The sequence below is a fragment of the Oncorhynchus keta genome, chromosome 8 (assembly GCF_023373465.1).
Source record: "Oncorhynchus keta strain PuntledgeMale-10-30-2019 chromosome 8, Oket_V2, whole genome shotgun sequence".
NCBI classification, from domain to species: Eukaryota; Metazoa; Chordata; class Actinopteri; order Salmoniformes; family Salmonidae; genus Oncorhynchus; species Oncorhynchus keta.
This window is the reverse complement of record NC_068428.1, coordinates 35,077,197-35,102,339: the sequence shown is the minus strand read 5'-3', so window position 1 is coordinate 35,102,339 and position 25,143 is coordinate 35,077,197. Positions and strand designations below refer to the sequence as shown.

General features: G+C 40.7%; 1 protein-coding gene across 2 annotated transcripts; it reads right to left on the bottom strand.

Moving 5' to 3' along the window:
• Positions 1 to 296: 296 nt before the first annotated feature.
• LOC118387107 (homeobox protein Meis2-like) lies at positions 297 to 22,570 on the bottom strand. 2 transcript variants are annotated; one of them, XM_052524057.1, is made up of 13 exons: positions 22,025 to 22,570; positions 21,440 to 21,669; positions 20,917 to 21,058; positions 20,617 to 20,667; positions 19,362 to 19,412; positions 18,998 to 19,144; positions 16,228 to 16,342; positions 10,574 to 10,713; positions 7,007 to 7,083; positions 4,905 to 4,963; positions 2,813 to 2,902; positions 2,543 to 2,643; positions 297 to 2,276 (listed from the first exon to the last, which is right to left on the bottom strand). In XM_052524057.1, exons 1-12 carry the CDS (start codon positions 22,040 to 22,042, stop codon positions 2,585 to 2,587), a joined length of 1,179 nt encoding a protein of 392 aa, XP_052380017.1. In that variant the 5' UTR covers positions 22,043 to 22,570; the 3' UTR covers positions 297 to 2,276; positions 2,543 to 2,584. The 2 variants fall into 2 exon arrangements, with proteins under 2 accessions (XP_052380017.1, XP_052380016.1); XM_052524056.1 differs by having other exon boundaries at positions 297 to 1,444; positions 22,025 to 22,569.
• Between the last annotated feature and the right edge of the window lie 2,573 nt (positions 22,571 to 25,143).

Here is a 25,143-nt window from a genome sequence, read left to right as displayed (position 1 = left end):
ATCGACCAAACTGTAACGTGACGTCGTGTGTGAATGCGAATTGTTGTTTGTTAATACGAAAAAATATATATTTACAGAGACATGCAATATTTAATAAATGTCACGAGGTAGCTAATATGCAAATGTCGCCCAAACAGCAAACCAAAAAAATGCATTTACTTCAAATGTTATCCAACTGAATTAGGTCACAGTATCATATTTAGTATTAACTCAAGCTCTAACTTTTCTTTCTCTCCTCAAAAGGTTTTTTCTTTCACATGAGAAATGGAATATGTGCTGGAAAAAAAGAGGTCAAGTTTTAAAATGTGTTTTTATTTTGGTCTTTAGTGCAGAAACCCTTTCCTTCTTCCTGTGTGCTATAAAACTATTGTAACATGATCTAAATGGAAGTCGGTCCAAGATCCACAATCCATCAGCTCTTTAGTCTGAATTCAGGACAACACAGAACAACCCAAATCAAAACAGAATAATAACAAATATATGAAATGCATTCAATGCATGGGTAATAAAAGCAACTGGGCCTCATTCAGAATACAAATAAAAAGAGGGCTTGTTTTTTTGTTGGGAGCTGGATGTGGCTGCCGTCTGCAGTATCTGAGACAAGCTCCAGGCTGCAGACTCTGAGGCAATCTCTCTCTTTCTCTCTTTCTCTCTGTTCCACAGCACACAGGATTAGTGATAAACTCTCACTCCATAAACTAATGATCACAAAGAGCAAACATGGATAAAACAGTCAAATGAAAAAGCACAAGTCTATACACCACAACAGTTATTAAAACTCTTCATAATCTTTTTTAGATATTCCTCAGTGGTTGTTTTCAAATTGTGTGTTCATAAGATGAAGTGTGTGTATTTGTTTGAGTGTGTGTGTGTGTGTGTGTGTGTGTGTGTGTGTGTGTGTGTGTGTGTGTGTGTGTGTGTGTGTGTGTGTGTGTGTGTGTGTGTGTGTGTGTGTGTGTGTGTGTGTGTGTGTGTGTGTGTGAGAGAGAGAGAGAGAGAGGGAATGTGTGTTAGTGTGTGTGTGTGCCGGCTGTGTCAATATATCTCGGGCAAAGACTAAAAAGTTCTTGTCCCTATGGTCCACCATTGTAGAAAAATAAATAAATAATTTAAAAAAGAAAACAAAAAATGTGTCAAAATGTTGTTGATGTCATTTTATCTTCTGTTGTTCATACAGAAGTCTTTTTTTGTTTTGGAAGATTGTTGTCTGCAAATTGTTGTTGTTTTTGTTATTCTTTATTAGTAGATCCTCGTCTTCCTCCAGGCGTGGGGTTATTAAAGGTCAATGTGGGCGGCATTTGTGCAGATGTGGGTGTGGTCCTCTATGCTCCAGTGGGGAGGTGAGGTGGGCGTGGTCAGATGACAGGTACAGGTGTGACTGGGGTGGAGTCACACGCTCATTGGAACCAAGTGGCAGGATTTTCCCTGAGCAAACCATGGAGGCCTGTAACACGAAGAAGGAGCCTGGGTCAGTCTCTTATACAAACATACCCTAACACACTGCAAATACAGAACCAAAATCTTATGAGGTAAAGACAATGCTACACGTGACTGAGTCAGACATAGGTCTTACAGCTTGTGCATGCATTTGGACATTGCTGGTGCAGTGGTGTAATTCTCAAGGGATCTTTTAATAGACAAATGTTATGGCTCTGACTCCAATATGCATGGAATAAGTGCATTTTACTGCAAAACAACCCCACATGGAACCCTGGGTAAATTTACAGCTGTCACAATCAGCATATGGTCTTGCCACAGATTGAATTAAGGGAGGAGAACAGCCTCCTGTATTACGCCATTACAGTAACCGGTCAATGATTATTCAATGAGAAATGATTGGTTGAAATATTCTCAAAATTATATTATTATTCAGCTTGAGTGAATAAGATATCTCTATGTGGACTGTATTCTAAATGTTGGCTCTGCACCCTCTCGCTGCTATCACCCTCGTGCTCTTTGGACTTGATTAGCAAAATCAGTGAAATGTCGGAAAGGGAAAAGGGGCTGTGTTGGCGGAACTGGTATCCGGGGAAGATTGAGGCGAACGTGGGGCTCTCTATTTACATATAAAGAGCTCAATTAATCAAGGTAAGTGTCATTATAGCGTGGCTCATTGAGCAGTGGAGTGTGGGTGTTAAATAAAATCTGGTGAGCTCCAGTGCCTCCGGCAGGCAATACGTCTTGATTTGTGAACTGTCAGCAGGGCCCAGAGAGCTGATAGGGCTGGAGGGGGACCGAGGGAGTCCAGAACCCCACATTCTTAATCAGATTGAGCCCTGGAGAAGGAGAGGAGGATGGAAAATTGATAAAAAGGAATGGAGAGGGATAGAGGAACAATGGAGGAGGGGGTGAGAAGGGGGGCAGATGAGGGAGAGAGGGTGAGCAATGTATAGAGAGAGAGAGAGAGAGAGAGAGAGAGAGAGAGAGAGAGAGAGAGAGAGAGAGAGAGAGAGAGAGAGAGATGGAGCGGAATAGAGGAACAATGGAGGTGGGCTTGTGGGTGAAAAATGTAACAGTGGAGTGAGAATGAGGCTGTGCTTACTTCTCCATCTTCTTCTTCAGGCTTGCCTCGGTTGGACAGGGTTTACATGTAGTGCCACTGACCATCCATCCCCATATTCATTCCCATTCCACCCATTGGTCCTGCAGAATGAGTGACAGAGAGGGGAACTAATTACATGGTGCAATCACAGGTTCATATGACAATATACAATAATAACCCATGAATAGACAAACAGAACAGAAACATATTTTAGGCTACATTGGTAGAAAGGGACAGATAACAGGGTGAGAATAAAGGTTGCTTATTTACCGCCAGGCCGAATCCCCAGGTGTTGCTGTCCGTCGAGGACAAAGCCTCCCATTGGTTGCCCGTCAGGGCTGTATGCCGTCCCCTGGCCCACTGTGGATGTAACATTAACAAGACATGGGTCAGTATACTGTATACTACTAGATTATAAATATATTTCTATGGGTCAGTATAGAGATATAATACTAGATTATAAATATATTTCTATGGGTCAGTATAGAGATATAATACTATATTGTAATTATATTTCTACGGGTAACTATAGAGTTGTAATACTAGATTATAATTATATTTCTATTGGTCAGTATAGAGATATAATACTAGATTGTAATTCTATTTCTACGGGTCAGTTTAGAGCTATAGTACTAGATTATAATTATATTTCTATTGGTCAGTATAGAGATATAATACTAGATTGTAATTCTATTTCTACGGGTCAGTTTAGAGCTATAGTACTAGATTATAATTATATTTCTATTGGTCAGTATAGAGATATAATACTAGATTGTAATTCTATTTCTACAGGTCACTTTAGAGCTATAGTACTAGATTATAATTATATTTCTATTGGTCAGTATAGAGATATAATACTAGATTGTAATTCTATTTCTACAGGTCAGTTTAGAGCTATAGTACTAGATTATAATTATATTTCTATTGGTCAGTATAGAGATATAATACTAGATTATAATTATATTTCTATTGGTCAGTATAGAGATATAATACTAGATTATAATTATATTTCTATTGGTCAGTATAGAGATATAATACTAGATTGTAATTCTATTTCTACGGGTCAGTTTAGAGCTATAGTACTAGATTATAATTATATTTCTATTGGTCAGTATAGAGATATAATACTAGATTATAATTATATTTCTATTGGTCAGTATAGAGATATAATACTAGATTATAATTATATTTCTATTGGTCAGTATAGAGATATAATACTAGATTGTAATTCTATTTATACGGGTCAGTTTAGAGCTATAGTACTAGATTATAATTATATTTCTATTGGTCAGTATAGAGATATAATACTAGATTGTAATTCTATTTCTACAGGTCAGTTTAGAGCTATAGTACTAGATTATAATTATATTTCTATTGGTCAGTATAGAGATATAATACTAGATTGTAATTCTATTTATACGGGTCAGTTTAGAGCTATAGTACTAGATTATAATTATATTTCTATTGGTCAGTATAGAGATATAATACTAGATTGTAATTCTATTTCTACAGGTCAGTTTAGAGCTATAGTACTAGATTATAATTATATTTCTATTGGTCAGTATAGAGATATAATACTAGATTGTAATTCTATTTCTACGGGTCAGTTTAGAGCTATAGTACTAGATTATAATTATATTTCTATTGGTCAGTATAGAGATATAATACTAGATTATAATTATATTTCTATTGGTCAGTATAGAGATATAATACTAGATTATAATTATATTTCTATTGGTCAGTATAGAGATATAATACTAGATTGTAATTCTATTTCTACGGGTCAGTTTAGAGCTATAGTACTAGATTATAATTATATTTCTATTGGTCAGTATAGAGATATAATACTAGATTATAATTATATTTCTATTGGTCAGTATAGAGATATAATACTAGATTATAATTATATTTCTATTGGTCAGTATAGAGATATAATACTAGATTATAATTATATTTCTATTGGTCAGTATAGAGATATAATACTAGATTATAATTATATTTCTATTGGTCAGTATAGAGCTATAGTACTAGATTATAATTATATTTCTATTGGTCAGTATAGAGATATAATACTAGATTATAATTATATTTCTATTGGTCAGTATAGAGATATAATACTAGATTATAATTATATTTCTATTGGTCAGTATAGAGATATAATACTAGATTATAATTATATTTCTATTGGTCAGTATGTATCGAAGCCAAAAGACAGAAGAGATAAAGCATAAGAATAAAAGTGGCGTTCAAAACATCCTCATCTACATTACAAAATCATACAGTAATAGTACAATTAAAAACATGACTGAAAAACAAAGCCATTGTATGTTATTCATTTGAACCATTTGAAATTGTGGTTTACCTGATCTGTTAGACTGGTCAATCATAGGCTGTACTATTCTCCTCCTGGCGTTGATGAACCTGGAGAGGAAGAGAGCAGGGGGAGAGAATTCAAACCAACATGGAATACACAGTACATGAAACTTCTCCTTGGCTTTAGATCTCCTTTGCATTCATCTTCCTGGTCTGTTAAAAGGCCAACTCCACCCCAAAAACCATCTATTTGTCTTTGTCTCATTAGTCCCATCTGTCCATCATATGATGCATCATATGGGCAAGATTTCTGTATTTTGAAAGTTACATATCTTGAAAACGTCATTGTTGACACACAAAACATGTTGGGACTATATCAATAATGGAGTAATGAAACAAATAAAATGTACCGTTTTTGGGTGGAGTTCTTTAAGATAATCATACACAATCAAAACATTCAGCAATCAAACAGAATATGACAATTTCCTGCGCCAGTTTTACTAGTATTCCAATGTCTCGTGTCTTCAGGGATTAGGTTTATAATCGGTCTTATTCTTATTGACATGATCTGGGGTATTAGGAGACAGCCACATAGCTTACCAGATCTATTGATTTGGGTTTATCCCCTTCAGCCTCAGGCTGTAATAAGGCTAAACGTTTGGCCAATTTCGGTCAGAGACTGTATCCAACAGGACCCAACAGGAACCAGCAGGACCGGACAGATAGGTAAGAAAAGCATTTGCCTGCTTTGATAAGTGTATTGAATTAGATCCATTAATAAAACTAATATAATTCTTAACTCCTCGGGATTGGAGGTGCACGTCTATGTAATTAAGTGTGTTGAGAACCCAATATGGATTCTGGGATGGGGGAGGATTAATCGCGAGAAGCCAAAGTCAAATCCTTTATTCCAAACCTGACCCTGTGTAAACTCAAAGTCAAATCCTTTATTCCAAACCTGACTCTGTGTAAACTCAAAGTCAAATCCTTTATTCCAAACCTGACTCTGTGTAAACTCAAAGTCAAATCCTTTATTCCAAACCTGACCCTGTGTAAACTCAAAGTCAAATCCTTTATTCCAAACCTGACCCTGTGTAAACTCAAAGTCAAATCCTTTATTCCAAACCTGACTCTGTGTAAACTCAAAGTCAAATCCTTTATTCCAAACCTGACTCTGTGTAAACTCAAAGTCAAATCCTTTATTCCAAACCTGACCCTGTGTAAACTCAAAGTCAAATCCTTTATTCCAAACCTGACCCTGTGTAAACTCAAAGTCAAATCCTTTATTCCAAACCTGACTCTGTGTAAACTCAAAGTCACATCCTTTATTCCAAACCTGACCCTGTGTAAACTCAAAGTCAAATCCTTTATTCCAAACCTGACCCTGTGTAAACTCAAAGTCAAATCCTTTATTCCAAACCTGACTCTGTGTAAACTCAAAGTCAAGTGATACCTTTTAGATAACACACCAGAAGTACAATCTCAAAACCAAATCCCCCCCTGGATCTGTTCCTCTTTCTTCTGTGACCATTACATTGGACCCCGCCCCCCTTCCCAAAATTGGATAAGCCATCTACAAAGGGGCCAGGTTGCCGGGCCTTAAATATGCTTTAATCCATCATGTCATACATGTAAAATGAGGCTGAGGGATTGTAAGGGGACGAGAGGGGGGTTACATCTCCCTGTTAATGTTCCCCAGACAGTGAAGATAGATTGAGCATGTTTAACACTTCCATTTTAGTTCCCTTTCCAAAGAGCTGAACATAGAATGTGCACCCTTCGTCAAAAACATGGCTGTAGCATAGATTTAGATAGAAGCCTATGAGCCAGTCCTGGGAGGAGGTACGAAGGAAAGAAGTAAAGGAATCAAGGAGAGAATGAAGCACAAGGGTTAGGTTTAGGGTTAGCGTTAGGATTAGGGTTAGCGTTAGGGTTAGCGTTAGCTTTAGGGTTAGCGTTAGGGTTAGGGTTAGTGTTAGCTGTAGGGTTAGCGTTAGGGTTAGGGTTAGTGTTAGCTTTAGGGTTAGCGTTAGGGTTAGTGTTAGCTTTAGGGTTAGCGTTAGGGTTAGTGTTAGCTTTAGGGTTAGCGTTAGGGTTAGTGTTAGCTTTAGGGTTAGCGTTAGGGTGGGGCCTTGGGTGTTAGCTACTCACCAGTTGTTCACTTGCAGGATGGTGAGGCCTGTGTCCTGTGCTAGCTGCTTCTTCTGTTCCTCTGAAGGGTAGGGGTGCTGTGGTACACAGGACAGAAAAAACTACATCTTCAATAAAAAAAATGTAAAAAAACACCCAGCTTGCATTCATTTACAAACGATCAAACGATCATGTCTAGACAGAAACACACGTCACATACGACCAGGGGTTAGGGTTAGGGTTTAGACAGAAACACACCTCGCATACGACCATTCACAGCCTAAGGTAAAGTCAAACTCAGGAAATGTAATCAAATGTAATGTAGACTCGCATCTGACCCTTGGCTAATATACACACAAGTCAATCTCCCTAGTTAGCATAAGCACAAGTGAACAACCAAGACTGACCACTGATTGGCCCATGAACACTTTGGGCTCAAAGCGTGTGGCATTGTTTGACATTATTTGACATGATTTGACAAATGATCAAATGCGATACAAAGGAACACAATGGAGACCTTTGTTAGGGCCTGAATAGGGCCTGGCCCCTGTCCCCCTGTCTCCCTGTCCCCTGCCTCTCTGCTGGCGGTGTGACAGTGGGAGGAGGGCGGCAGATTGCAGACAGGGTACAGGGTGGTGGGCGCTGTCAGGGCTGCTGCCACCTCCTGTGATCGCCGGGTGAGGAATGAGCTCGAAACAATTTCATTTTTAAACAGGTCTTTCAGTAACACACACACACACACACACACACACACACACACACACACACACACACACACACACACACACACACACACACACACACACACACACACACACACACACACACACACACAGTCACAGTCACACACAAACATAAACACTGTCACACACACACACAAACACACATAAACCGCAATGGTGGTGACAAAAGCCATTGTTGCCACAAATGATCGTCATGGTGACCTCCCAGCTTGGTGTCTGACAGTCTAGTGACGGATGGCTCAATGCTCCTCCCTCAACCCAGCAGAACGTCTCTATCTTCCTAAATAAAACCCTCTGCTAATGTTTCCAGTCCAATCCGCAGTGTTGTCACATTGGGGCCTCTCTCCAATGCCTAACCCTTATCAGCTATGTTACTTTACTCAGGTCACCTGTCATTGAGCTGTGGTTAAACAAGACTTATTCCTCTGTGCTCCAACAGGGCATCACGGTGGAACAATACTTATTCCTCTGAGCTCCAATAAGGTCTCAAGGTTGAACAAGACGTATTCCTCTGAACTCCAATTGGGCCTCAAGGTTGAACAAGACTTATTCTCAGAGCTCCAATAAGGTCTCAAGGTTGAACAAGACTTATTCCTTTGAGCTCCAATGTCTCAAGGTGGAACAAGACTTATTCCTCTGACCTCCAATAGGGCCTCAAGGTTGAAAAATACTTATTCCTCAGAGCTCCAATAAGGTCTCAAGGTTGAACAAGACTTATTCCTCTGACCTCCAATAGGGCCTCAAGGTTGAACAAGACTTATTCCTTTGAGTTCCAATAGGGCCTCAAGGTTGAACAAGACTTATTCCTCTGACCTCCAATAGGGCCTCAAGGTTGAACAATACTTATTCCTTTGAGTTCCAATAGGGCCTCAAGGTTGAACAAGACTTATTCCTTTGAGTTCCAATAGGGCCTCAAGGTTGAACAAGACTTATTCCTCTGACCTCCAATAGGGCCTCAAGGTTGAACAATACTTATTCCTTTGAGTTCCAATAGGGCCTCAAGGTTGAACAAGAAATTCCTTTGAGTTCCAATAGGGCCTCAAGGTTGAACAAAAACTTCCTTTGAGGTCCAATAGGGCATCAAGGTTGAACAAGAAATTCATTTGAGTTCCAACAGGGCATCAAGGTTGAACAAGAAATTCCTTTGAGCTCCAACAGGGCATCAAGGTTGAACAAGAAATTCCCTTGAGCTCCAATAGGGCATCAAGGTTGAACAAGAAATTCCTTTGAGCTCCAACAGGGCATCAAGGTTGAACAAGAAATTCCCTTGAGCTCCAATAGGGCCTCAAGGTTGAACAAAAACTTCCTTTGAGGTCCAATAGGGCATCAAGGTTGAACAAGAAATTCCTTTGAGCTCCAACAGGGCATCAAGGTTGAACAAGAAATTCCCTTGAGCTCCAATAGGGCATCAAGGTTGAACAAGAAATTATTTTGAGCTCCAACAGGGCCTCATGGTTGAACAAGAAATTCCTTTGAGCTCCAACAGGGCCTCATGGTTGAACAAGAGCACCCTTTATAGCTGTGTTTTTGCGAAATGCAATGTATGTTTGTAGAAACGAATTAAATACTTCAGCATTAAAAAGAGAGCTTCACAAAGATCTGTCAGCATGTAGGTGGAGGTCTAAAACCAACAGTTACTGTATGACCATGCTAACAGGCCAATAATGAATCCTAGAATGAATCTAAATCTTCCATTGCTGCTTTCTCTGTACCGTTGTAGAGGAGGATCTTTAGAGTTCCTCCTCAGAACAGGAGCACAACAGCTGAAGGCTAAGACTATCTAGAGAAAGACCCTCTCTCCCCTTCTCAGACCCCAGCCTCAACGGTAAAGTCGGGACAAAACATAATCTGTCTCCTTCACCCTCTGTGGCCCGATGAATGGCTGATCGCCTGGGTGTTGCAATGGGACCATTCAGAGGACATCGACGGGCCAAAGTCCCCCTTACACCGCGTTTACGAGCCACATCCTTCCATGACAAACACTTGTGCCTAACCAGTGAGGCTGAAAAGAGACAGGGAACAGAGAGGGGATGATTCAATTAGCCTTCCTTTCCTTCTTCTTTGATATCTGTCCAATCTAAAAGTTCTTACTTCCTGTACAGGAGATGTGTGACAGGTTTTCACCCAGAAAACAAATAAGGAGCTTTGAAAACATCTACGAGTGGAGAGGAGAAAAGTAGAAAACCAGAGGAGAAGGAGGAGGAGTCAGAGACTGCAGCACTGTCTATTGTGTCTGGAGATAAAAGGTGAAACTCTCCTCACGGGGGATTGGTTGGAAGTTGTTGGAATGTCAGATAGTCCTTCTGAGCCTGAACAGAGGAGTTGCATTCTGGTAAAGTAGTCTATTCTGTTTTTGTAAAAACGAAGTTCAGACGCTCAGTATAGTGGCATTATTCCTAAGTGTTGTATAATGGAGATACTGCAGTTAGACAACATACACTACTTGTCTTTTATACAGCCCACTGTTCCCTTGAGCCACAATTACTGTTTTTTTACAAATAAAAAATCACAGGGAAAATCGTTCGGCGAAGCACTACAATGTCACAGACCAATGTCCCTGTGTTGTGACATGACTGAGTGTTGGATGCAATAACTTGTATTACTATTCCCCCCAGGAGTACGTGGCCTACCCACATGGGGAACGTGGGAAGATTCAGAAGATGTCTACAAAACATGGGCCTCATGGTTAAATGCATGATAGTCATGACCAGTTGCACAAGAGGGTGTACTTTGGGCAGAGCAAGACGTGTTTGGGGTAACAGTAAGCAAAAAAGGTTGAGAACCATCCCAGTAGTGGAGTCTGGTTAGGGCTGGAGCTAGGGCCAGGTTGGGCCTGCTGTCTTACCGTGAGGTGCTGGAAGAGCCACGCTCGCATTATATTGGTGGCCACTTTGGGGAAGATACCTCTCTTCTTCTGTCTCTTCTTGTCCAGGTCATCCTCGTCTCCTGTACCCGGCGATGCCAGACTGTTGTCGAGGCCATCTCCTAAAACAAGAGAAAAAGTAGCCACAAGGGATATGTTAGGAGATATCTTTAACTTAGTCACATCACCTCCATTCGCCAGAAACACACACTGAAAGGGTAGCAGAGGTCTAGGGCAAAGCAATAGCATAGCAACAGCATAGCAACAGAAGATTCCATATCTTCCACATTTGCACAACCTCATCCACATTCTGCTACAGTTTTGGATAATGTAGAGGGGCATATACTGTGGTGACAGAGCTCAATAAACAATTATGACCCTTTAATTCAATCTGAGCAGCATGTAAGTTTCACATGTAGTACTGACTGTTAGACCCAGGTTGCAGGCTTGACATGAAGTAAGAGCCGTGGCCAGACACAATGCGCAGGCAGCATTTTAATTTAGCCACTGGGGAGCCAGGCCCAGCCAATCAGAATACATTTTTTCCCCACAAAAGGGCTTTATTGCAGACAGAAATACTCCTCAGTTTCATCAGCTGTCCTGGTGGCTGATCTCAGACAAGAGAGGAAGCCGGATGTGGAGGTCCTGGGCTGGCGTGGTTACACATGGTCTGCGGTTGTGAGGTCAGATGGACGTACTGACAAATTCTCTAAAACGATGTTGGAGGCGGCTTATGGTAAAAAAAACATTCAATTCTCTGGTAACAGCTCTGGTGGACATTCCAGTAGTCAGCATGCCAATTGCACGCTCCCTCAAAACTTGAGACATATGTGACATTGTGTTGTGTGACAAAACTGCATATTTTAGAGTGGACCTTTATTGTCCGCAGCACAAGGTGCACCAGTGTAATGATCATGCTGTTTAATCAGCGTCTTGATATGCCACACCTGTCAGGTGGATGGATTCTCTTGGCAAAGGAGAAATGCTCACTAAGATGGATGTAAACAAATTTATGCACAACATTTTCTGGGATCTTTTATTTCAGATCATGAAACATGGGACCAACACTTTAAATATTGTGTTTATATTTTTGCCCAGTATAGATATTCCACAATTTGATAAAGACAAATGGTTTAGTTGTAAAAAAAAGAGGGAAAAATGTCACAATACCAAAAATAACAATTGTGACCTCATAGTTAAGGTATGACATCACAAAACATAACAAACACCCTCACCTGTGAAGTTGAAAGCAGGGCGCTCCTTTTGTCTATGTGTGTTAAGGATGTTTGGGTGGATGGTGGGGGTGGGTGTTATGGGGCTGGGGGGGGTTGCGGTCATTCCCCCTCAAGCCCCCCAAGTGTTCAGTGACCTACCCTACCCCTACCCCTTCCACCTTCACCCCCCCCTCCAGTCTGTCTGTGTTGGATTGTCTGACTCACACTGCGACGCGCGCACACACACACACACACACACACACACACACACACACACACACACACACACACACACACACACACACACACACACACACACACACACACACACACACACACACACACACACACACACACACACACACACACACACACACACACACACACACACACAGCCACACACACACACACACAGCCACACAACACACACACACACAGCCTCTCTCTCTCCTACTGGCATTATTGTTTCAATGAGAACCTTCTCATGGATCAAGGCTCGAAGGCTCCCTTTTAAACTGAGATTTCCGCGGCTTCCGCCCCTGCCCTCACTCCACATTGCTCTCCATCACAGAACCTTCTGTGCACTCTCTCTCCCTCTCTTTCTCTCTCTCTCCCTCTCTTTCTCTCTCTCTCCCTCTCTTTCTCTCTCTCTCCCTGTCTCTTTCCTTCTCTCTCTCCACCATTAATTGTGCATCAGCCGAGATGATTTTCTTTTAACAGTGGTGGTTATTTTTCTTGCCCTCGGGGCAGAGATGCCTTGAAAGCCTGCCTGCAGGGGATGTGAATAATGCATCTGAGAGACTCCTCCCCGGAGGCGGGACTGGAACCCTACTTTTCATAAGATTTGCCTTGGCATGTCTTTTTGTTTTTGGGGATACATCAATCAAAGGGGCTCCTATATATGCACCCATAATCATGCATAAATATTTCAGCTAATGAATATTGACATTAAAAAGGATGACTTGGACTGAGTGGGGTTGGAGGGGAGTGTTGGGGATGGGGGCAGGGGCGGTGGTGTTCTGATGGATGGTGTAGTCCAAGTCAAGGACAGGGCAGGTTGTTTGACCACTGTCTCCTTTGCTTATGTGATGCTTTACTTTGTGTGTCCACTATTCCTTATCCTCTCTGTTCATAGATGTTATAACAAGCTTTTATAACAGGTTTCTTTTCTAAGATTTTGGTCTTATGACTGACAAAAATTAGGAGGTTTGTTGTGGGAAGAGAGGTCTTGGAGGATGGTGCTGAAGAGAACTGTCGTTTCAGAGAGGACAGTTAATATCCTTTCTCACAGGCTAGGAGAGACATTTTGTTCAGAAATACCTTGAGTGGTGAAATAATCAATAAAAAAACGATACCTATCAATGACTAAACATTTGGGCTGGTGCGGGTGATCAAAATGACAAAAATCCATGTTGTTAATTTTAAATTAGTTATGTATCTGTTTCTGTACCAAATAACTGAAACCAATGGAAGAGAGAATGAGGGAAAGAATGAAAAATAGGAAGTCACCAGCACGGCCTAATTATATCTAAGGAGCGTCAAGCCCTCCTGGCCCCCCTCCTCCTCTCCCCCCAGCCCTCTCTTTTTTCCTGCTCCAGAGAGGGAAGGCCGCAGGGCAGATCCTCTGCTACGCTAATCGCTTCTGACTGTTCCCTGGCAACTCAGCCAATCTAAGCAGTGTGACAGTGCACTACTCTCAAAATCGTACCCGTGGAACGCTCCTCCCGTGGCCTAGCCCCTCGCCTGCCTACCCCGCTCCCTCCCTGCTTGCCTGCCCTGCCCCGCTCCGTTCCCCCTGCGTGCCTGCCCCAGGGGGGGGGGCAAGGACTGCTGCCGTGGGGAAGGCTGGAGTACTGCCTCGGGCGCTTTAGGGAAAACAGCACCCTAAGATATGAAGAAGAGAGGCATCCTTGGCTGGCTTCCAACCCCCAACACCCTGCTCTAAACCCCTCTCTCTCCCTCTCTCGGTCTCTTCTTCTCTCTCCCTCTATCTTCCTCTCTATGTCTCTCCTTCTCTCTCTCCCTCTCTCTTCCTCTCTGTCTCTCCTCTTTCTCCCTTTCTCTTCCTCTCTCTCATCAACAACATCAGCGACCAGTGCTCCTACAGTTAGGTATAAACTGGGACAACTAGATGAGGCAAGAGAATCCACATGATGACATGGCCATATCAGACAAAGTGCAGGGTTGGCTATTAGCTAACAGAACTGATTGCTGTATTCCGGGCTGCATCAGTGATGGGAACCCAATGCAGCTTGCCTAATGAGCTCACCTGGACCTGATCCATCACCAATGACACTTCTCAGCCCCTCCTGTTATTACCCATGATGCACACTGCTAAATGGGAGATGTTGTCTGGAAGCTTTCCAAGACACTGGGAATCCTATACTGATGTTGATGAATAGATCTAGAATCGTTCCTCCCAGAGGCCTTTATCCTATTGATTTGGAGTGTAAGGGCTCGATTAAGATGAACACTTCTAGTTCTTGTGCCTCTCTCCCTTGTTATTTGTGAGAGCATCTTGTCACAGATTATATGGGGACATTAGCCTGGAGTGTCATTGGTATGTCACCACCAGCAGTTCTGGATTCCATTTTCAGTGGTATCCGGAGGAGACAAAAAGATGCACTGACTGCATCCTGTTTCTTCCTGCTCTGCATTCCCCTCTTTGTAAACGCTAGTGTACAGCGGCTTCACAGCAGCTAGTTCCCCTTGGCTTCCTTTCCTTTTTTTATGATGGATATTCCAAGCCCCGCCCCGAAAAAACATTCCTAGGATAGCTCATCCCTTTTAGAACTGTCCCTGTGCCCTATCTATCTGAGAGTCACTCCGGGGGAGCTGGAATCAAAGACATTCCCCTCTGCATATCACACACCTTACAAGAAAACAACCAAAGACTACATAAGCCAATGGGGTGGCGGTTAGCTACATGGCTAACATAGCCACTAAGCCATAACCTGTGGTTGATACTAACCATACTAACCACAATTCTCCCCCATTAGATAAGACTGTAGGTTACCCCTTTTATGGCTTTTATCATTGGCCCACACAACCATGACTAATGTCCATTAGGACAATAGCAGCTCCCTCATAGTAGGTACTTTGAAGAGCATCAGTAATCTCATAGCCAGGCCTGCACTACTGACATAAAGGCCCCGCTTTGGCCCCCAGGTCCCTTCCGATGTTAAAAGTGTTCGCTTTCCTCATCCCCTTTAATGAGTAAAGGGATGGAAACAAGGGATGAAAACAAGGGATGAAAACTAGGGATGAAAACATAGCAGTCCCCAGGAGGACTACGAGGAGCAGCAGGTGGGCAGGGAAGCATCAGATCCTGCTACCAGAGGACTGGGACTCCCCTTTGTTCCTCCATACATAAAGTGGCTCTGTCCTTCCCAGCTCCACGGCAGGGGTTATTGTGCTTCCCCAGCCTCTATGCATTCTCTACCCAGGTCAAAAGGGCAGGGAGACGTGGACTTTGGATGTCCCCTCGCTTTTGTTTAAAAAAAATAAACAACTCCAGAGGAACCAAGGAAAAAGCCATTCACACCATCCACTTCCCCTCTCTTTGCTGACAATACAATTCACATAGTCAGTTTTACTGTGTTAGGGCATACAATGACATGAAACATGACATGGATACTAGGCTAAGTGGAATTCGTTGAACATGTTTTTCATATAGTTAGGATAACTGAAGAAACTGTGGTAAAATCAGAACCAGGAATAAACTTAATCTTTGTTTCTGACTGTCCTTTCATCCTCTGAATTGCTCTTTTCTTGCAAAACATCCTGCCATTGTTTAGCTCAATGCACTGCTATTGATGCCTGATGGGCAGAGGGTGGTAAGTTGCTTTAAAGTCTATTCTATTTTTACTGTGGCCATAGGAGAGAAAAACAAAAACAAGTCATAAAACCCTTATAGCCTCCAATGAGCTCATCACAGGCCAAATGAACAGCCGGCACACGGACAGAAAGCCAAGTAGGCTATTATACAGCAATACTGGACACAGTCATGCAAAACCAGTAATTGGCAATAATTACCCTCATCATATCAGATTCAACTTTTGAACTTTATCACGTGACCTGGATAAGTGATAAAACTACAAAGTCACCATCAAAACCCAACAAACTAGTTGTTGATTCAACAACAACCTCTTATCTCAACATTATCTGAATGATAAGGATGGAGAAACAATAACTGCTTATCATTATGATCTGCTTATCATTCATCTAAAGCCCACAAGTAGAGAAAAGACCACTGCATTTGTATGAGGTCAGCACTGAGGTTAACCTTTGATACACCTGCATTGCTTGCTGTTTGGGGTTTTAGGCTGGGTTTCTGTACAGCACTTTGAGATATCAGCTGATGTACGAAGGGCTATATAAATAAATTTGATTTGATTTGATTTGAAGCTGTGGTTCTCTTACCGAGTTCACTGCTGTTGTCCCCACTCTGGGAGATGTGGCCCCCGCTGGAGGGCCCTGGGGTGCCCACGGAGGGCGTGGAGTGGGCGTCATCCAGGTCTCTCCAGGACGCTGGGTTCTGGGGTCCACAGAGAGGGTCATCAACATATCCCCCGTCCCGACCACACAACAGCAGAGGAGGGAGAGAAAGAGAGAGGGAGAGAGAGAGAGTGAGAGAGAGAGAGAGAGAGAGGGAGAGAGAGAGAGAGAGAGAGAGAGAGAGAGAGAGAGAGAGAGAGAGAGAGAGAGAAAGAAAGAAAGAAAGAAAGAAAGAAAGAAAGAAAGAAAGAAAGAAAGAAAGAAAGAGATCACATTAGAGAACAGTGGATACAGTATGCCATAACTGAAAGTCAATGTAACTCCCTAACACACATACAAACATACACACTCAAACACACACAAACCCAGCCAATTTACCACAGCGCACAATATGACCATGTCGTCAATAAGAAAATAGAATATGTAAAAAAAAAATCCATAATCCAATAATCCAACAATCTAAATTACCATTTTCCCTGAGACTGAGACGGTGGCAAAATAAAATCAAAATGTTAAAGCTGATATTCAGCTACTCTAGCTAATACTGTAGAGCCAAAGACATCAGCACCAGAGCTCCTGCAACACTTCTTTCTTTCTTCAATCCTCCGGTGTCTTGACTGATTCTGAAGCCCAGTGGTCTCTCTGAACACCTATTTATTGGGCCATATATGCACAGGGACCAGGGTACTTAGACAGTCTAAAGCTGAGGGCCAAACAGCAGAGCAACCTCTTCAGCCTCTTGGCGTCAGCTGTTCGCCGGATGGTGCTCAGATGAAGAGCTCAGCCAACGACAAGAATAATCACAGCAACAATGGCAGCGCAGTGTGAATGAGGCCTCTCCACGAGCCCGACAAGCAGACCCCTTTTCCATCCCAACACACAGTAATTAGAAAGCTGTTTGTGTGGCGTCCCCATTCAAAGTGCCATGTGTTTCCACGTTTATCAAGCTAATGAAGGGGGTTCTTTACTCACTCACACCCCAGCTGTTAAGATTACATTAATTACAGATACAGTGCGGTCTATCCTTCTTTAAGATGTATCTTCCAAGATCCATAAAGGCAGAGAAGTTAAGATAATACAAATAGATCATAAATTATGACATAACTGATTCCAACTGATCTTCAATCACACATTTTTCAAGCCAGTCATCTCGTAACTCAGCTGAGTCTTCTTACTCTGCAAGTTTGTGATATCAACACGAATATTGAGCTATTCTCTCTTGGATATAGGCTGGGTTGTGGACTCCCTCAGACATTTCCAAAAAAGAGGCAGAGTTGGTGTGTCACAAAGAGAACCAACATACTGTAGTACTCTCCCTCATTGAGAGGTTTAGCTGCGTTCCCTGTAGAAATAGAACTGGTAGAGTGAACAGAATTCTAAACTCCTGAAGATTTGTCATTAACTTCTCACACGTAAACTAAATCAAATCAAATCACATTTTATTTGATCACATACACACGTTTAGCAGATGTTATTGCAGGTGTAGCGAAATGCTTGTGTTTCTAGCTCCAACAGTGCAGTAATATCTAACAAGTAATGTCGAACAATTTCACAACAATACACACAATACACACAAATCTAAGTAAAGGAATGGAATTAAAAATATATTTACACTACCGGTCAAAAGTTTTCGAACACCTACTCATTCAAGGGTTTTCTACATTGTAGAATAATAGTGAAGACATCAAAACTATGACATAACACATATGGAATCATATAGTAACCAAAAAAGTGTTAAATAAAGCTAAAAATATTTTATATTTGAGATTCTTCAAATAAACCTACTTAGTATACAGGACAGCAATCTAATATGTGGAAAATCCCCAACACAAAGTTCATGCCATTGCTCCAGTACCGGAGGGTTATTAAGGAACCAGGATATCAGAATCGACATGTGGGAGGAGAAAGAGCCCGTGTAGGGGCACCCTATAGGCCCATGGATTGACAAACCCTCCTCTTTGCCGACAATATTAATCCAATTGGTTTAGCATTCAAGTGTAAAATCAAACACTAGTCCCCAACAGGACACACATCCAGCTGTACTCTTCATCATGCAGACTAAATAATCATCACCACCATCATCAACATCATCATCATCATCACCACCATCCTCATCATCATCATCACCACCACCACCACCAACATCATCACCATCATCATCATCATCATCCTCATCACCACCATCCTCATCATCATCATCACCACCACCACCACCAACATCATCACCATCATCATCATCATCCTCATCATCCTCATCATCATCACCATCATCCTCATCATCATCACCATCATCAACCTATAAAATAGATGATTTGTACAATAGAGCTGAAAAAGGGGAACAATTCCTTCTCTCATTCCTCCTCTTTTTAAGAAGACACGAGAGCTCTACGAAACTTCCCTCAGTACACATCACCCTTAGCACTCTTTTTTGCAGACATGTAGGTGCATTGAATTACTCTTTTGTTGATAGGTTATTAATACAATAATTGTTTAATAGTAACCAGTAAATTCAATGTTAGACCGTTTATTTTAAAAACTGTCAATTAAATTTGTTATATATTAAACTGACTCACAATTATGCTAAATTGCCCATTATCTTGAAATTATAGTTTTGTACATCCTAAACACCATGGTATTAGCAGCACCCCTTGCAAGAATTAGCACTAGTATGTAATTGCGAAGCCTAGACACTCACGTGATCTGCTAGATTTGTGGAAGATCCCGTCAGGTCATCTAAGTCAGATTTGCAGCCATCTCGATCGTCTATGACCAAGTCGATGGGCATTTTGCCTTTCAAACAACTGATGTACCGATGGCAGAAGTTGTCGCAGAGCTCATGCACCTATTCAATGAAAATTCCTGTTAGCAGCACCCTTACAAGATCTCGGTGCCACAGCCATGCGTAGGACTATGTGTGTTAGAGTAAAATATTACACTTCAAGAAGTTAAAGCTATGCTGTTATGAGTGATTGTATAACGTTCATACAAAAAAATATATCATAACAAAAAAGCAAAGAGTAAAGCATTAAATATAAGTTTTACAATAAAACATAATTTACCTTCTCTAATTCTAAAAGATGAAATCGCAATACTTGAATAGCTTGGATCATCTGGAAAAAAATTAAATAAAATTTAGGATTTAGTCATGCTGACATGTTTGCCTCAAATGAATAGTAACTAGGCCTATGTAATAACACCATACATTAATGAATAGTAACTAGGCATATGTAATAACACCATACATTAATGAATAGTAACTAGGCCTATGTAATAACACCATACATTAATGAATAGTAACTAGGCCTATGTAATAACACCATACATTAATGAATAGTAACTAGGCCTATGTAATAACACCATACATTAATGAATAGTAACTAGGCATATGTAATAACACCATACATTAATGAATAGTAACTAGGCATATGTAATAACACCATACATTAATGAATAGTAACTAGGCATATGTAATAACACCATACATTAATGAATAGTAACTAGGCATATGTAATAACACCATACATTAATGAATAGTAACTAGGCATATGTAATAACACCATACATTAATGAATAGTAACTAGGCATATGTAATAACACCATACATTAATGAATAGTAACTAGGCATATGTAATAACACCATACATTAATGAATAGTAACTAGGCATATGTAATAACACCATACATTAATGAATAGTAACTAGGCATATGTAATAACACCATACATTAATGAATAGTAACTAGGCATATGTAATAACACCATACATTAATGATTAGTAACTAGGCATATGTAATAACACCATACAGGAATTAATAGTAACTAGGCCTATGTAATAACACCATACATTAATGATTAGTAACTAGACATATGTAATAACACCATACATTAATGAATAGTAACTAGGCCTATGTAATAACACCATACATTAATGAACAGTAACTAGGCCAATGTAATAACACCATAAATTAATGAATGCACACTGTAGGCCTATACAGTAAAGTAGCCATATGTTACAGTATGTTACATGACTTTAAACAATGTATTTTCTTAATCAAATAGATGCTTTAGCAGAGCAATGGTTCCTAGACAGTCCCTTGTTTTGGGATGCCCAAGGCAAGGACCTCCGCGGCTACCCGCTGCAGAGGAGCAAAATAGGCCTTTAACCACGACTCGTCTGCGTTTCCTGTTGCTCCTTCAATGGAACGTTCTGAATTTTCGTGTTGTATTTAAACAAAGTGAAACAAGACAATATGACACGATTTATCCAGCTGCGCAATTGATGCGTAAAAAGTGGACATGCAAGTTAACTGGCTTACCAAATTGTCCACCTCTTGATTCGATGAAAATAACGGTTTTTCTGCCCGTATCTACAGAGAAAGCATCATATTAGTCTATTGTCTGCATACCGCAATCAATTAGTCCATCAATCTATCAATCAAACAGGCAAGCAATCAAACAATCCATCCATCTGTCCATCAATTATCAAATAAAAAAATGAAAATATTATTAACGTTTAAAAGCACAGATAATGTTTAAAGCAGGCTATACAACCCCCTATTCCTATCGTTATCTATAGTTTAGGTCATAAAAAAGGGCTTATCATAAAACACAAGTACCTGTTTTGCAAAGACAGCGATGTCTTCGTTGAAGGAGTCTGAGGAGCAGACATCGCCACCCGCTACTCCAGGCTCCCTGGGCGTGCAGGTCGCCAACTCACACTTCTCAAACACCAAGGCGAGCAGAGGGAACAACGGGTGACTGCAACATGATGCAGACAAAACATCAACATCAATTAGACCAGGAATGTTAAATACACGTTTTGTTTAAGTGGACTGTACTGTATTTAAGGTTTCATAATCCGTGTCTCTTGTATTTGTTTTTAGCCTAGCATAGCTGATAAATGTGAAGTGTCTCCACTCAGGATACGGGCCACAATCTTACCCGTAAAACACATTATTTGCTAAATGTGGCATTGACATAAACTCGATTTATGCACGTAGCCTATGTCAAGTTAGGATTTGGTTCTAATTTCTCTAAATGTCGATAAATACCCCATTCACTTCTAAATGTTATGAGTATAGGTCTAACAAGAATAAGAAAACCTAGCAGACACTAATGTGGAATATTTCTGATGCGCACCCATAGATTTGATCTTTGTCTCTTTTTAATGCGTCGTTCACCACGCTGCCCATGCTGGGCATGATGTTGTGGGGTGCGTGGGATCCATAGTGCTGGGTTGGATGTGCAGTCGGACCATGGTTCAAGTGGTGGACTTGCGGAAGCGGCCGGGGAGCATGCGGGTCTCCATACATGGACGCCGGGAGTCCAACTCCGTCCATCCCAACACCATAGTGGGACAGCTCATCGTACTGGATGGAGAAAGACAGAGTTACATGTGAGAAACTGGTGGACTGTCAGTTGGTATGCTTCTATCACAGATGTATCATCGGCTACAGACATACCCCCAAACACAAGCCTTTACTCATGAGAATGACAGTGAACATTCATGTAATCAAATTTCCCATGCATGGAAAACAGAACAACTAGTCTAATGCAGGCAGCAGACTGCTGAGGAAAGCTCAATTTGTAGGCTACTTGTATGTGGAGCGTTGAGATGTTCTCAGCCTGTCCAGATTATTTATGGGTAAATTAGGTTCGATCAACATGAGGCAGAAGTTTAAAGTCAACTAAGAAATGATACATTGCAACTGCACTAAGGCCTACCCTTTGCGCCATCGACATGCGCCTGTCTTGGAGATAAAAAGGCAAGACACAGGGAATGTCAGTCCGCAGAGAAGGTGGTGTATCAAGTTGATGCCTCTTACATCCAGTTGAGAATTGTAATCCGCAGTGGCAATAAAGAAGAAACCCGCAGCAAGGTGAAGATGTGTATTTTTCAACAAGAAAAAAAATATTGCAATAGCCGAAATGGAAAAATCACCATAACGGGTAAGACCAAGTAGAACCTTCGGTTCATAAAAGTTTTTTTAAGTGCATCAACAACTCGCATGTATCGGTCCTGCTGTCAATCACTGAGACCGGTTGTCAAGGTAATCTAAATACGGTGTACAGAGATTATTAGTTCCAGAAGGCATCTATTCCTCCAACGCACAGCTTTTGAATTACATCTAATAAGAAAGACTATATCGATGCATCGGTCCTCGTGGCCATTTCCTCCGGCTCTGAAACGTGAGGGTGTCAGCGAATGTTAGCAGGTTGGCTGTGAGCGCGCTTATAGAATAGACTGGCTCCACTGATCAGCGGGAGAAGGTGATGACGGAACCCGGAAAGAGGGAGGGTGCAACCAGTCCCATAAGGTTAAATAAAGGGGGATTGGAGCAATGCCTGTGACACGCCAGCGAATGTTGTTTGCATTGGATAAGGCAGAGGGTGACGCAAAAATAACAGTCACCAAGAAAGGCATTTGGTAGATGGCAATTCAACACTTTAAATATTCCCCTTGAACGTTACCGTCAAGAAAACTGCATGTATTTGTTTTTAAATGACCTCACTTGCCCAATTGTCTGATGCTTTTAACGCAAGGTGCCTGGCGCAAGAGCGTTGAGATGGGAAAAGTGCAGTCTTGAGAAGAGATGAGAACGATAGCCCTAAGGGTTTGGAGTATGGTAAAAATGACAATTATTTCCCCCTTTCTGTGGTAATGATCCAGGTAAAATCAATGTGTACATCATGCATAACATAGGCTATAGATAGGCACAAAACAGGAGTTGAATTTATGCGCGAATAGCCCTCACTAAGCAGCCTTGACATTGGTCACTCAATCATATTTTTAATATGGCAAACATTTTGCCTATATTTAAAATATTTTGTGCACATGGTCTATATGACAGATCGGGGTGCCTTGAAGTAGGCCTGCTGGTCGAGCGCATGGTTTGTATAACGATGCAGTTAACATAGTTTACACGAACAGACAATGTATAGAGTAGTCAGCGTATTGTGTCTGAGAATGTGGGAATGCTGTAGGCGTGTTGGCTCGAATTATCCCAGTCTCTCGGCGTTCCTTTCCTTGAAATGAACACCATATACTGTTAGAAAAAATGGTTAATTTGGGCTCTATATATATAACATTGAGGGCTTCCGTGTGAAGCCAGCGAAATAACACATTTTGGTAATATAGAACATTAAAAATTAAAGAGGGGAGCAACAAAATGTTTTTTTTTTCGACCAAAACGTGCCTTCTGGACGGACCAACAACATGTGCATCATGGAATGTATGTGGTTTACAGAGAGATACTGGACAGATACAGAAAGATTGCCTTATCATTTTGTTGTGACAGATATTTGAAATACATTGTGAAACATCCTGATTTGAAGGTAAGGTTTAGTCGAAGTAAAACAATATTTGGACATGGGCAGTTATGAAATGCATGTATACATAATTATAAACTATTATTTACATACTAGGAATATAGTTTATTTTATATGACTAGTAATAGGCATATCTCATAATACTTTTTAAAACTTGACTGCAGGGAGGAAATAATGAACGTTTTTGAAGAACAGGAAAAGTAATGATAATAGATGTTGATATTGGAAATAGGTTTAAAATGACTGGAAATTAAATGTGTATTTTGTATTCATTTACGTTAGAATAAAACAATGCATGCAAAAACAGTATATTACAAACCCAAATAACAAAATGTAAATATTCGCTTTATTATTAGATTGCAATAAAGAACAGACATATATTTCTATTACAATGAAATGAAAGAGATTACATGTACATAAAGTCCATTGGAGTAAAACAAACTCGACATAATGACATAATATGGCCTAACGCATTTTGTTCCTCCCCTGAAGCTTACGGAGACAGGAATATGTTCGATTCCAATGTTTAAAACAACAGCAGCTGGGAAATGACCACATTTCTTCGAATGTTTGTTTAAAACGGTTCATACGCGGAATACAAAAATAAAACGTCGGATCTTGGTAAATCTGTCCCCTCTTAGCACTCCTGTTCGGGTAAATATAGCCTACCTAGCCAACCAAAACAATTGGTTCTGGTCAGCAAGAACATTACCTCACTTCACTGACATATGATAACAGACCCTCAACTTTAACAATGTCAGCCTGAGTGCTCATAGCTGCCTGAAGATCTGTAGGTTAGTCCTACGGCTACCAACTCAAGGCCTAGTATGACAGACCTGACTCTTCTGTAGGCTGCTCCAATTTCTCTGTGACGTTAGAGAATAATAGGAGTGACATCACTGATAAACCTGCCCAAACTTCTGAAGATGACACCTTATGAAACCAATTGGATCTGAAATGGTTACGAAGTTACTGAATTCCATTGCAATTTAGCGGCTTGAGGAAATTAGCCTCCCGACCTTTGAGTTTTGAACAATATTTTGTTTTAAAATGGTAAAAAAAAAAAAACGTTTATATAACAACATGTTATGTGTAATTAATAATGTCCATAACCTTATTGAAAAGCTACAGACTACCAAGCAAAGCATTCTCTTTATAGAATTAATCATGTACAATGTTACCTTAACTTTGATTGAAATTTACAAGCTACTTTGAGATAAGCTCATATGAATTGAAATAAAATGAAAAATAAACGACTCACTTTTATCTTCATTATTACATGAGGAGGAACAATAAATACTCTTAATCAGGCAATTTGTTTTCGCCCAAATATGCATTTAATTAATTATTTTTTTCTGTGTTAAAAAAATCTTACACACGGACCTTTGATATTCTATGCTGGTGAATTACCATTTGAATTATAAAAAGCCTAACTATACAGAAATAAGCAAAACATTCACCATGCCTGGGGCTAAATTCTCCCATCACACATTATTTCCTACTACTCTCCTCCA